Raw genomic sequence first — 15,415 nt, 5'->3', positions numbered from 1 at the left:
AAAAATCTAAATTATTAATAAGTAAGAGAAGAAATAAGCATTACATTTTAGGGAATACAGAGAATATATAATTTCTGCTAGCAAAACAAAAGTGTTTTTGCTAACTTTGTTCTAATGTATTAAGTAACATTAATTACAATGTGGTCTAAACTAGTGAAACAGAATTGGCCTTTTTTGTTGCACAAGAATAACAAAACATACATTCACAGACAGCCAGTGAATCCACATGTCAGACAGTTATCATGTTACATAAGAATACAAAAAGACTTGCAAAGTCTCAGTGTTTTTACGGCTTTTTTATTCTTTGAAATGGCAGTCACTTTCTACGGAGCCCCGCTGGTGACATCCCATATACATACAAATAATACATGGCCATGCCATATTAACACATGGGAACAAGATCCTAATGCGTGGCCACAACTTAGTAATGCGTGGGAAAGAGATACATAGTTCGTAGCCACAACTTAATAAGGTGTGGGAATGGGATCATGCCTTATTAAGCTGTGGTCAAGACTTAATAATCCCATTCCCATGCCTTAGTAAGTCATGGCCATGCATTAGGAGATTGTTTCGACGCTTTACTAAGTCATGGCCATGACTTAATCATCTCATTCCCACACCTTACTAAGTCATGGCCATGCATTAGGATCTCGTTCCCACGCCTTACTAATTCATGGCCACAAATCATCTCGTTCCCATGCCTTACTAAGTCATGGCCATGCATTAGGAGCTTGTTTCAACACTTTACTAAGTCATGGCCACAACTTAATTATCTCATTCCCACACCTTACTAAGTCGTGGCCACGCATTATTTTTATTTATACGAGATGTCACCAGCTGGGCTCCGTAATTTTCAAATAATTAGCTTCACTTATAAATACAGTCAATAAAAGCATTTTATGTGAATACCTAAATTTATGAATATGTAATTTTGCTCATAGTGTAATAAAAGTAATAATATTCATTAGTAATATTAATAAATATAATAAATATTAATATTAATATCTGCTTTGCCAAAAGAGATGTTTGTGAATAAAAATGGCGCATGTTCAGGCCAGGTGAAAAACAAGTAGCATGCAGGTTGCTAATGCTAAACAGGGTTTTGAATGACGTCACTGCCGTCATGGCGCTTCCGGACTGGACGCTGTGTTTCTTCGGCGTTGCCTCGGTCTTCGGAGGAGTCTGCATCTACCGCCTTCTGACCGGGGGCCGGAGGGGCTCATTGAAAAGAGGGCTTCTGAGAGAACTGATGGCTCGAACGGAGAGACCGCTGTTTTGGATCGCGTAAGTTCAGTCAGCTTCTTTTTTCCAATTTCCCCGTTCCACCTTAAACGGTGCAGCAGTTACATTCCGGCGCCTCGGGTTCCATAATGTAACTGCTGCACCATTTAAGGTGGAACGGGGAAATTCGAACAAGAATCTGGCGGTTCACGTTTTTTGTTGTTGTTGTTCTCCCGTAATCCCCGCTGTGTTGCTGCATCTGGTCGGTTCTTCACAACAGCGTGACCGGGTCGTGTTTCCTCTCAGGCGAATCACTGTGTTATTATTATTATTGTTATTATTATTGTTATGTGTGGTGTTTGTACTGATGGTTATCGTTTCGGAGTGGTAATGTCTAACCAGGTGAGCAGCAGCTGTGTATTACACACAGTCAGCTTTGATCACACGACTCTTAAGCTTTTCCAATGTGCACATATTAAACCAACGTGGTTAATGCAAAACATGAAACCGGTGACCCAACAGTAACAATGTCAGATTCATTTCGACAGTCAACAGTGTTCAGTGAACAAGCACTCCTAGAATGCCTTTCACGTGGTTTTTATCTAATCCCTAATTTATCTAAGCGATCTCTTAGATCAGTTAGTATATTTGGTGTTTGTCCTGTGTGGGTTTGTTTTTTGTGCTCTAGTTTATCATGTTTTTGGCAGGTGTTAGTAATGTATTCATAACCTTTCCATGCTGAAATAGTTGGCTGGCAAATCTTCATTTAGATATTATTAATATTGTGTGTGTGTGTGTATATGTATATGTGTATATATATATATATATATATATATATATATATATATATATATATATATACACACATACATATATGTATGTATGTATATATGTGTGTGTGTGTGTGTGTTTGTGTATGTATATTTCTTTATATATTCTATATATATTTTTGACTCGGGGGCCAAAGTGCAATGTTTGTGGTAAGCTGAGGGCCAAAAAGACAGAATAATAAACAAATAAAGTAGGTAGGTTTCAAACTGAGTTTATAAAGGTGTATTTTATAACATTACTTTATATTGTATCATTAAAATACTCCAAAAAATGTAATTAGTATATAGCCTAGTGGTAGGCGAGGAGCGCCAGCAACCGGAAGGGGTCTAATTGCAGGACTGGCTATGCCTCTGGGCAAAGCAGTTAACACCCCCCCAACACACACACACACACACACACACACACACACACCACCTCGACTTCTCTGCTGATGACGCAGTGCTGCTCCCAGACTGGGCATAGTTAAGCAGTCCAAAATGACAAATTTAGTCCAAAATCCTTTAAATCCATTTGTAAACATTTTGGATATAACAAGTTTTTGAAAAGAATAACAGCTGATTTATAGTTGAAAACGCATTTAGCCATCTTTTGCCCCCTGGCAACACTTTTTACAGCCTTGGTCTAGACCAGTACTGGGGAACACCGTCACATAGATTTTCACTTTTTTCTGCAGGTACTCACTGTACACACGGACCAAGCTGGGCTACGTGTTTCACAAACGTCAGATGAAGAAAGCACGGGAGAAATACCCAGCAGGCCACTCCCGAGCACAACCCACCACCATAAACGGTATGAGTAGTTCCCCTCAGCATCGTCCAAGAGAAAGCACTGCCTTTACTTTTTGTGATCTCTTGCTTAGGCATCAAGATCATCCCTGTGCCCATTCTGTCAGACAACTACAGCTATGTCATTATTGACACGGCATCAAATCTTGCTGCTGTGGTGGATCCTGCTGATCCTCAGTTTGTGCAGGTAGGTCCATTCCCACCAGAACTGTTTGGCTACTGTCAAGTTTCAGCACCAGAGCACATATAGCACATGTGGTTTGGGGGAAAAGCCTCAAGTGGTGTTCCACAGTACTTAAAGCCTGTGTAATTTATATCAGCTTAATTCTTTTGGGAAACTTCCATGACAAGTGGTGAAGTCTGAGTCCTGCCTGAATGTGCTCGCAGGCTTTCACTGGTGTTGAAACATAGGATTAGTGTTTGCAATTCTTTGGTGAAAACACTCTATTCAGTAGCCAGAACTGCTGTTTTGGATGGCCATGACAAGTTTGTGGGAGGGTCAAACCTTCAATTTCACTCTTGCAGCTGGTGGCTACACTGAAGTAGTTACTTAAGCATAAGTGTGAGTCATCTGCTTGCGTCGCTCTCAGATCAGGGATAAAAGAGAAAACTGAGATACGCAAAACCCAAAACTCGTGATAGGAAAATAAAATGTGAAATGGCTACAATTTTCTGTATTTTTCTGGCATTTATGCTTTTGGATTTAATGCCACATTCAGAGTTGAATAACTGTTGTATTTATGTAACGCCATATGGCTGCTATGTTATTTTTGTGCTTTGAGTAAGCTGTGTTCATGCTTCCGGTCCATCCGAGGCTAAGATGTCTATTTTGGTCACAAAGCTTAGCAAACACCTCATAGCCTGTGGTTATTGGTTAAAGTGGAATATCTCATTGATCAATATTAGAGATGCACATGGATCCTCGAGTACTCGGTTAACCGTACAAGGTTTTAGTATTCGAATACTGAAATCACTGTTCAAATACTTGTTCAGTTTCATCACACGAAGACAGACAGAGACAAAATATAGAGACCAAAGGTTCAGTGAAGTTCTGCTTTTAAAGACCCCAGGTGCCCTAAATCTGTGTTTTCTTTCTAATTGAGTTAATCTTGTTTATGCAGGCAAACAGTAAACATGTACCCTTTGAACTCTGTTCCAATGACCAATAAATGACAAGGCTGACGTCTCTTGCCCCGCCCACACAAAATCTTGTTTTATCATATTTCTATCTTTGTTGTTATATAAACATTTTTAAAATTTTACTCTGCTTTTCCTGGGACGTTTTAACAGGACTGTAAAATGTTATGGTGTTGCTCATATTTGTGAGTGAATATGTTTATTACAATGTGCCACTCCACAATACGAATGCCTGGACGTGAGTGCATCACTAAAGACGTGTTGTTAGGCTGGGACTGAAAAGGCAGATGTAGTGCAGCTGTATAACTTATTAGGCTAACTGGTCTAGTTGATGTCATCTAGGTCCAGAAACCATGGAAATGTTTCTCTGAAAAGCTAGCGCGTTGGCACATCATCTAATGAGGAGAAAGTACCTTGTGTTCGACGAGTTCTCATCAGAATCCAGTGCTGTACCAGTGAGCTGTAGTTTTAGCCCACATCTGAAGAGGGATCCTCTGTTACTCATCCAACATGAAAACAACCAACTTCCCTCAGATTTTTTAAAATAATTAAACATATTTTCAAATGTAAACCGGGTGTGTTAACTCTTGCAGGTACTCGGATATCGAAAATTAGTCAGAATGCTCATTTCTACTCAGCATCAAAAATAGAATTACGAATATGTCACATATTTAGTGAATGTATGTTCATATAATTAAAAAATATTGAAAATACATTTGATTGGTCATTTTGGGTGGGCTGTAAACAAAACTGTGTGGGCCTAGGCCCACTATTCCCAGTCATTCGTCTGCTACCAACTCTTATTTCTGAAATATGGTACTGATTTTTTAAAACCTTGTAACACCAGAGCTATAACCTAAAATAGAAAGCCTCTAGTCATACATTCATTTTGGTTGAAGTACTTCTTTTCCTTCTTTGCGGTTAACCGGATATTTCATTCATTAACTTTTACAGATACTCGGATATCAAAATTAGTCGGAATGTAAAAATACAATTTAATAATACTGAAAATACATTTGACTGGTCGTTTTGGGTGGTCCATTAACAAAAGTGGGTGAGCCTAGGCCCTCTGTTCCCAATCATTCGTCTGCCACTGACATTTGTGAGATTTGACTTCTTTTTCCTCCTGCCTCGCTGTGAGATTGGTTAAACATGATTACACAAAGATTCTGGGCAGATAAAAGAGGGCCTTTAATATGGAATTGCACCATAATGATGAAGAAAGTGAAAACATGTCATGCTGTCCTGTATCTCATTTCATGGTCTGCCTTTTCATCCACACAGGCTTGCCTGGTAGAAGAAGGGGTGACATTAGAAGCCATTCTTTGCACACACAAACACTGGTGAGTAGAGGAGTGTCACAGTGATATGTGAAGGCTGGAGGAGCATCTGGCTTTGGATCAGTTTATTTTTCTAATTTGAGCTGATAATCTAATGCAATGTCAGTTAAAAGAGTCCACATCTGGGTTTGATGTGTCTGTAGGGCACTAATGTGGAATGTCAACCTTGGTTCTGCGTCAGAGGCCCACGCTGTATTGTAGGGTGTCAGGATTCAAGTGTTAATATTAATTTTATTTGATACAGGGTTTCAAGAGCACATGTGCTGATGTGTGTTACTGGGAATGCTTTCTGTAGTTCTTTTTAGCTCAATTCATGATCTTCATTCCTAAAAGTAATAACTGTCAATGTAAATGAAAAAGTCTGGCAAATAAAAAGCTGACTTCAGCTTTATCTACCTTGGATGGTTAATTAGCCAAGCTGTTTGAAATGGTGAGCGGAGAGAGCAAACTTGAGCTAGAACGAGTGAAATCGCATTCATCTCCTATTTGGGCACAATTTGGATTCCTGGTCAGCTACAGTAATGCTAGTCAAAGAGCGGTAGACCAGATGGTGACAGAGTGCCAACATTTATATTTCTGGAAAAAAAATTGGGGAATTACCAAAAAACAAATAATCAAACAAACAAATGTGAAAGTTATTTCAGCATTTCCTTTCTTTTTTTTTCTTTTTTCATATTCCCGGGCCAGTATTCCTTGGCCGCACCACCACCCCCCCCTTTTTCAGGGGACATAATTTTTTTTTTTTTCATTTCAGCATTAATATCACAACTCATCGTTTATTAATGATCATTCAAATATAAGGTGATGTGGTACCACAACCACCCAACCCCCCTCCGAACACCACCCACACACCCACAGACCCATCCACCCACCCTTTGCTTTGAGTGAAAGAAAAAACAGAAATAACTGAGAGACAAAACAGAAGAAGTAAAGAGAAAGAATGAAATAATGATAATAATAATAATAATAACACCAATAATACTCAACAATGGACAAACTGGACATACAGGACAGACAAACACGAACATTTAACGGAACAATAAACAAGGTAGTTTTGCCCCCTTCCTTTTATTTTTTGTTTTTTATTGTTTTATTTTTTATTTGTATTATTTTTTTTCCCCTTTCTAATTCTGTATTCTGACAATGTGTCATATTGTGATGCAGAACAGCAATGCACTATATTGTAAAATTTGCATATTGTTACACTCCTAGTGTTTTGTTCAAAAGTTTAGGGGTTATTTTTGGCCTAAACTACAATACATTTTGTCAGCAAAGTATAGAACAGTTATGGAAAACATTAAGAATAAATAAATATAGCTGGTTTAATTGAATGCTTCATAAATTTAGAGCACAACAAACTGCACCATTAGAGCAGAAATAGCAAAGAAATCACATGTGGGTGCAGCCCCCACACACCATTAGTACAGCGCAGGAGCTGCAGAGAGACAGGATCATAATGTTTTAGTAAGTTATTATTTTAAACACGGTTTGATATAAAATAGATTTGGGGCATAAAAAAAAAGGGCTTGCGTTTTGACAGATGTAAGATGCATGTCCAGCGCGGTCCTGTTTGACAATCTTCTTTATTCAAATTGTTTTTAAAAGCAAGTGTTGAAAATCTTTTGCCCCAAACATGTTTTAAACATTTGAAAAATGTGAGTGCAGAGTGTGACATCACCACAAGGAAATACAATGCACAGTCTTTGGCGTTATTCCCAAAGTAGTACCGTCACATGCATTTAAACGTGATCTTGTTATTATTGCACACTGAAGTTACTCCAAACCGACAAAGAAAACATGCTTATTTGTATTACAAACATTTTGAGAAGCTGAGTCCTCAGACTTTTAACGGCTAGTGTATGCGGCTCTTGTGTATAGTAGTTTATGTATGTCTGTTTTTTTTCCAGGGACCACAGTGGAGGAAACAGAGCCCTCAGAAGGCTCCACAGCTCCTGTAGGGTGTATGGAAACCTTATGGACAACATTCCTGGCCTCACACAGTAAGAGCCTTACACCTCAGTCCTGTAGCCTCCACACCTCTGTTGATATTGGGGAAACCACACTGGGCCTCATGCCAGAACCAGTCGTGCAACTCATTTTTACAATACGAGCGATTTATGAGAGCTGCGTTCACAGATCCACTCAAGCGTCTTTTAGTCAAGAACGGAATTTATGAATGGCCCGTCACACGAGTCACGTACACCTAGTCTGCTTTGCTCTGAAGCTAGAAGCCTATTTTTTGTGTGGATGGATTGTATCCATTGCAGTAGTTTGAAAGCATTTTGTGTTTTAAATATATTATATATATATATATATATATATATATATATATATATGAACCTTCATAATGTGTAATCACGTTGGTTGATAGTTTGAAGTAAAATATATAATTCAGTTTTGTAAATCAGCAATTTTACAATATTGCAGTACCTATATCAACATCTCAAACTGCAAAAACTAAAAACGTTCAATATTTTTTGTGTTTCATATTGTTTTAAAGTCCCCAGGAACATATATAACAAGTGTTTATATGACATGAAAATTATTAACCAGTTATGTAAAACATTGAGCAAATGTTAAATGTAGACATCAAAAGTATAATAAAACACTGCATAAAATCATTTATTAAACCTATCTGAAAACTATCTGGGTGTGGTCCTAATATTCTGGTGAGCACACGTTGACATCTCTCTGCCCAACACGCTCAGCCTGCTCATCCACTGAAGCAGAACGAAATGAGTAAAATGGGCTTTACATTACAGTCGTAGACTTTGCGTTCTTGTATCTGTCACTGTTAAATAACATGAAATAAATAAATAAACAAATGAATAAAACATTGTCCAGCATTTATATGGCGATCTCTTAAAGAAGGTACGGTTCTAATTTACTTCACTGCTGGATGTACATCCAGGAAATGCTGGCATGGACAAAGAGACAAACAAACAACTGACCAATAAATAAGCTTGGTAGCTAAGTTATGCATGCCAGGTTAGCTGTCGCTTGGTTATTAGCTTTCCCTCACTTGTTCTCTGACTTGGTTCTCTGATTCGAACTAAGAGAAACTGTGGAGGCAGGACAAGCTTTGTGTTCGGTCAGTATAATGCTTACACAAGCTTTAAGATCTAATATTAGGACCGCCCAGTTTACACTGAAAGGTGTAGTATTTTGGCAAAATAACTGCTGTTTATAGGAGGTTGTAAAGTTATTTAAAGGACCTACTTTGTGCATGCATATTGCGTACCCATAACATCAGGATTAACCTAATTACAAATAATTTAGCATTTAGGTTTTCTGGGGTTTTAATGATTGATTGATCATCTTTCTGCCACAGTCAGTTGGCCATGTGAATTGTTTTGGGACACTCTGCAAAGTGGGTATATTTAAAGAATGTAGTGTACAAAGCCAAATGTGTGACGAGTTAAAGCTCTTTTAGCTGTTTATGCTTGACTGGCCTGTGTTTTTGTTGATCTGATGAAGTCATCATTCCACTTTATGCAGAAATTCCTGTGCATTTTATCACTCAGCCTCATACTTCAGCATGCCTTTAAAATAGCCAGTAATAGTCAGTAAGAATCTAAATCTGGTGCTCTGGTCTCCACAGCAGTGTTACTCTAGACATGACTGTGTTTGGTAGCTGTTTTAAAAAGAACAGACATTTTGGAAAACAAAGTTCTGGATGCCACAGTGCTGTATTTGACTCCATGCTGTGCTCTGCGTTCTGTAGTCCTTTAACAGACAAAGACACCATAGATGTTGGGACGCGTCTGCGCTTCAGGGCTTTTTACACCCCTGGCCATACTGTGGGTCACATGATCTACCTCTTGGATGGACGAGCGTTTGGGGGGCCCAGCAGCCTCTTTTCGGGAGACCTGGTTTTTCTCTCGGGATGCGGTAATTTTGACAACGTTCCTCAGATAAATACATATGAACATAATATCTGTTACATTTGCACAGTAAGTTTATTGTGTAGAACCCAACTGAGATACTGGTTGGCCAGTAGTATTGGCTGATCTTGACACTGCGCGATTTTATCAGAATTGGTAAAAATATTATAGCTTTCTGGTCGCAGCATTAGTAGTATTCAGACTTACTATCTCCTAACAATAGGGTCAAACCACTGGAGAACCCAATCTGAGTAACCCTCTGATTAACTAGATGCCCTCCCTTCGGGAGTATGTGAAGAAAAACGATAATGAATAAGACAAGATTTTTTATTAATAAATGTAAAAAATTTAATTAAAGGGGAATTCCACTATTTTTAAAAAGAATTATTTTGTAATTCAGACGATAAGGCTGGATACAAACAAAGTAAACAAAGTCATTGAGAGCGGTTTGATGTGAAATGGTTCTTGTAGGGAAACTTACCAACTGCAGTTTCTTTAAAATGGTGGTGATAGGAACCAGGAGTCGCACATAAAAACATGGCAATTTTTCTTCCATCCAGTGACCAGTGAACCTACACTCCTCCTAATGTTTTATATACAACGTTGATAATAGGAAAATAGTCATAAATCTAAAAAACACTTTTTCTTTCTGGACTGTTTTGCCTTTGAATGTCCAGCATGTACCTCTCCAACATAAATGGATTTTAAAAATACACTTCACTATTAATATATTTAAATAAAAATCAATTTTAGGCCAAAACCTTATCTTAAAACTATATAATACGCTGTTAACTATTAACTATTAAATGATGTCTCGGGTATCAGACATCGTATTTGTAACCATTTCATGTAATAGCTTTCTGTGATGTTGCTTTTAGAGGCATTAAACGCCTCTAAAACCAACAGGTTTTTTTTTTTAGAATGGCACATTTCACATCAAACCACTCTGAATGTTTACTTTGCTTACATCTCAATGATGGAATTATGCAAAATTTTTGAAACATCAGTGGAATTCCTCTTTAACAGAAACTAAAATGCCGTTTTAATTCTGGGTAGCTCCACCTCTAGTTGTACAATATTTGTAATATTAAAGGCTGAGAAAATTGAGAACTGACAGTCATATCTGTTGTTAAAGCACTGTTAACTAAAAATATTGGATTATAAAATAAATATCTCAGTCAGACAAAATTTTTAGCCCCTTCAAATTGGTTTGTGTACCACAGAAATTTATCTCCAGTAGTATATCATGAGTACTGTGAGTATAAATGCTATACATATGCGCATATCATATATATGTTAATGCCAAATTACTGTGTTAATTCATTATAGCTGGTAAGTTGTGATGTAACCTTAGAGCTGCCTAAAAGAACTTGAGTCATTTAGGCCTGTCCTGAGTCTATAAGAGCATTTATATATACATTTATATTACTGCCAACAACAGATTAACACTGTTTATCCTTATAGGGCGAATGTTTGAAGGCTCTGCTTCAACAATGCTGTCATCTCTGGACACAGTCGGCTCACTGAACGACGACACGCTGCTCTGGCCCGGTGAAATTCTAATTCCCTATTACAACATTTCTGTTAATCTGTCACCTAGGAACAATAACATTGTGCCCTGACCTGGCCTGTGCCGTAATTCTGCTGCACCCACTGTAGGAAAAAATAAGAGCTACAGTGTTGAAATTCATTGTGCAAGGCTGCATTTTAAGACAGAGTCTTTCTTTATTAGGTCATGAATATGCTGAAGATAACCTGCTGTTCGCTGCAGAAGTGGAGCCTGGTAATGTGGTACGAGAACAGAAGCTACAATGGGTCCTGCAGCAGAGGGGCCAAAGACTGTGCACGGTGAGGAGGCCTGGCATGTTCCTCTCTGCTCTGATTAAAGCTTTATTCATTCACCGAGTTTTGAATCTGATCCCAACTACAGCCTGACAAAACTCTGTTTAAACTCTATAGACATTTCACAATGTCTGCATAATTAATTCGTTAAGATGTGTGTATATATATTCATTAAACGTTCCTGTTCGAGGGAAACGTCAGAGTCGTGTACAATAGTGGTGATAGGAACCAGACATCAGAAGCGCTTAATGCCTCTGAAGGCTACTTCACAGGAAGCTACTACATGAAATATGTTAGCCGATGTCTGAGACATTGTTTCGCAATAATTTTGAGAAGATTTTGGCCTAAAATGAACTTTTTAAAAATATATATTAATAGTGGAGAGGTACATGCTGGGCGTTTTAAGGCAAAATAGGACCCAAAGGTATTTTTTCCTGACAACTTTTTTACCATTAACAGTGTTACATAATATTACATTTAAAAAGACAGGTATAGGTTCAGTGGTTGACACTGACAGCCATTTACATGCCACAACACAAGTGACTCCTTCATTCCATATTAAAAATTGTTTAAAGGGGAATTCCACCAACATTTTATAATTGCTGCATAATTCAATCGACGTAAAAGACGTAAGCAAAGTCAGAGTGGTTTGATGTCAAATGGTTAATTGTTAAGAATTTTACTGACTCAGGTTTCCAGGTATTGAGATTTCTACAACACAAATATCACATTTTTTTTTACAATCCAAAACGACTAACTCTCTGCCATGATACCATTTAAAAATATGTATTAGGCCAAAACCTTATCTGCTTTTATAACCATAACTTTTAGTGAGGTAGCTTTTAGAGCGATTAAAATCCATGGAGGTGTGGTTTCTTGGATGTTGATGGATGTTGATGGATGGCTGGATGGATGGCTGGCTGGATGCCTGGCTGGATGGCTGGATGCCTGGCTGGATGGATGGATGGATGGCAGGATGGATGAATGGATGGATGCCTGGCTGGATGGATGGATTGATGGATTGATGGCTGGATGGATTGATTAATTGATTGATGGATGGCTGGATGGATTGACGGATGGATTGATGGCTGGATGGATTGATGGATGGATTGATGGAAGGATTGATGGTTTAATGGATTGATGGATGGATTGATGGATGGATTGATGGATGGATTGGTGGATGGATTGATGGATGGATGGATGGATGGATTGATGGATCCCAGAGGGAAATTCTTCTATTGCAGCAGTACAAAGCACAGTAAAGAGCATAACAAGAGCAAAACAATAAAAAAAAATGAACAGGATCAAAGTATTGCCGTACACCATTTACAGATATATAAAAAGAAAGTAGAGTTAAATAATACAATAAAATATACTAAAACTATAGAAGTACAAAAGAAGAAAAATAGAAGTAATGTGCAGTACAAAAATACAGTAACTGCATGAATACTATGCAGTTGACAGTGCAGTGGCCGGTCCCTCCAGTGAATGAACTACTGACTATGGACTGTAGTAATGAATGTTAACAGTTTACCTTTAACAATTTGACATTTATGGATGCGTAAACAAAGAGACAGTGCAGTGTGCAATATTAGTGGACAAATGAACAAAATAACCATCACGTTTCACAGCAAAATACTCTGAACACCTTTGTTTACTTCTGAACCATTTGAGTGGAATTTCTCTTTAAGACGGTGAAAGTAAGGAGGAAGAATTAAGTAGGGAGAACAAATAAAGCAGAGGTAAATGGAGGCCAAAATCTGTTTAAAGCTGGAGCGAAGCTCAGAAAAAGTGAAATGCAAACCTGACTCGAGCCACCTGTTTGGACAAATATTTCAAGCTCTGACTCTTATTACCTTCTTTTTCTATTCTGTGAGCAAATTAAGCCTAGTTTCTGGATTTTCTAGTGTTGCTTCTGGTTCTAGTTTCCAAGATTTCTATTCTAGTTTCCAGTTCAGTGCAGGAAATAGGACATGATCTCCCTTGAGTTCTCATTTGGCAGGTTTTTATTCTGTGTCTTTGCTTAATTCTGTGCCATTAGTTCTCGATTAACATAATTTATTTTGTTTTTGTTTTGTTTAGTTTTTTAATTGTCCTCTTTTTTCCTCTCCCACTAGAGCCCATCTACACTGGCAGAAGAAAAGCAGTACAATCCATTCCTAAGGAGCCATACTCAGGATCTCCACCGAGCCTTAGGCCTGCAGCAGAACCAGGATGAGGACTGGACCTCGTACAGAGCCCGAGTTTTAGAGGAGCTGCGCAGGCGAAAGGACATTTATAAAGGCCGCTAGCGCCCCACCTAGAATTGGAGGGCGAAACTACTAAACCCATTCCAACTGGCCCTGTTGTTTTCCTCACTCAGTGTTTGGACTGCTTCATGAGGAGGGCATTGATGGAAATGTAGACTGTGAAGTGAAACATGAAGGTTACAGTTTGCACAATTTTGAAACCTTTGGGCATTATTGAGATGCTGTTGGCTGAATTTGCTGCGGCGAGTTGTTTTTTTCCAGGATTTCAAGACAAGGTTGAGTGATTTGTATCCCTGTGATCATACCGAAAGATCTACAAATTTATAGAGATAGATTGTGTTGTGCACACCCTCCCCTGTTTGAAACACTTCACCTTTCTCTAGTTCTACGCAGAACAGCAGACCATGTTTATGTTCTCAAGGATTCCATGCAAACTTGTGCTGGCCAACATTGTGGGTTGCTGTTCTGCACAGAGATAAACCCAGCAAACATGCCCCCACTGGCCCTCTGTGGACTGACTGCGGGCACTATAGGTTTGGGCTAACCTGCACCCCTGTTCTGTACTTGTGGCCCACTGAGCTATGGATTTGGACCCACACAAAACCCTTTTGTAGTTAGGGCTGAGTAGTGCAGGGCCAACATTGAGGGGTCAGTCATATGCCTCTGCAGGCAGCCCATTGTGGGTCATTACTTGAGCCCCAAGTCATTGGTAGGAACCCCAGTCCTGGAGGGCTGGATTCCTGCACAGTTTGGTGATTTTTCCTACTCAAGCACACCTAATTCAACTCTTCAGCTATTTACCAGGTTTAGTTGGTGTGTTAGAGCTGGGAAATCACCAAACTGAGCTGGACTCTCAGTTCCCCATCCCTGCCCTAAGTGGACCCCCTACTAGGTCGCTTGAACCTTTGCCAACATTGAGCCTCTGATAGTGGTTTGAATCATGCACTTTTGAATCTGATAGTGGTTTGAATCATGCACTTTTCAGTAATTAAGGTACTAAAAGCACTGTACATTTGTCCTTTTGTGAATAATAAACCACTTTGTGAACCCATTTTCTGCCGTCTTTGCTGCTAATTAAATTTTCAGTTATGGGTAGGCAACATGATATTTTATTGCTATTGTAATAAATTACATCACAATATGTTTTTCTGAGCATATCGTGAATATCATCAGTACTTAAAGAACACTGTTCAACCGCATGCTTCATTACAAGGAGACATAATTAGGTCTGTATCATTGAATTTATTGTGGTGCAATATGTGAAACACTGAACAAAAAGCATTGTGTTTATAGGTTTTATATTAACACAAAATACTGGTCCTTTTTTGTCTGTTCCACCTTATCAAACTCAGAAACAAATAATATCCTGGTACATATCGTTTATCATGAAAATGGCTTCAAATATTGTGATTATATTTTTGCCATATCACCAGAGCTGGTTTATGAGGAGCCTGGCCACTTCCTATTTCCCCCATTATATCCAAAACGGGACCGTTAAACAGCAGAGGGTGCCTGCGAGGGAGTCCTCAATAAATGGGAGTAAATGGCGCTCAACGGCTAAAAACAAAAAGGTAAACTAGTTTCTAATCACTCGCCCAGAACTTTAATTTTATAAAGTAGAAGGATGTATTTCACTAAAAAAACGAAACTTACCTATAAATTTCAGTTTTTCTACAGCAAGCGGGTTTTGGGCAGCAGGAGGCGGGCATTACTGCTACTGAGTGCTAATTGGTTGGCGAGCGGAGCAGCTGATTGGCTGTTCGTGCTCACTGACGTCATGGACATACATGAGGTGCCATTTTAAACTCCTATAGCTCGAGTTTAAAAGCTCTTAAAAATATAACAGCAGTGTTAAAATGCTTTATGCTGTTCTGTGTTCAGGAAATGATTATATTCTTTTACATGAAAAATGTTTAAGCATTTATAAACCATGAATTTGCTCAAATGCTTCATATCAACCCATTAATTTTGGACTCGTTCGGGAGCGCCCTCTAGCGTTGGAGAAACCCGAAAGACATTGCGGAGCGGGAATTCTCCTCTCTACAAGTTCTCTGGTATCACCCACCCCCGTGTGAATTGAACTGCGCAGCTATAGCAAGGTTTACGGCACATGTTTACCTCACCGT

At 38.7% G+C, this 15,415-nt stretch overlaps 1 protein-coding gene across 1 annotated transcript; it reads left to right on the top strand.

The window, feature by feature from the left end:
- Positions 1 to 1,107: 1,107 nt before the first annotated feature.
- On the top strand, positions 1,108 to 14,340 carry pnkd (PNKD metallo-beta-lactamase domain containing). Its single transcript, XM_036569864.1, has 9 exons — positions 1,108 to 1,284; positions 2,726 to 2,841; positions 2,912 to 3,024; positions 5,259 to 5,317; positions 7,222 to 7,314; positions 9,039 to 9,205; positions 10,663 to 10,749; positions 10,931 to 11,046; positions 13,158 to 14,340. The coding sequence occupies exons 1-9, from the start codon at positions 1,124 to 1,126 to the stop codon at positions 13,329 to 13,331; spliced, it is 1,086 nt and encodes a 361-aa protein (XP_036425757.1). The 5' UTR covers positions 1,108 to 1,123; the 3' UTR covers positions 13,332 to 14,340.
- Positions 14,341 to 15,415: the final 1,075 nt, after the last annotated feature.

Source organism: Colossoma macropomum, unplaced genomic scaffold (genome assembly GCF_904425465.1).
Source record: "Colossoma macropomum unplaced genomic scaffold, Colossoma_macropomum, whole genome shotgun sequence".
NCBI lineage: Eukaryota > Metazoa > Chordata > Actinopteri > Characiformes > Serrasalmidae > Colossoma > Colossoma macropomum.
The sequence above is the reverse complement of the archived record's forward strand: the minus strand, read 5'-3'. Positions and strand labels throughout refer to the sequence as shown.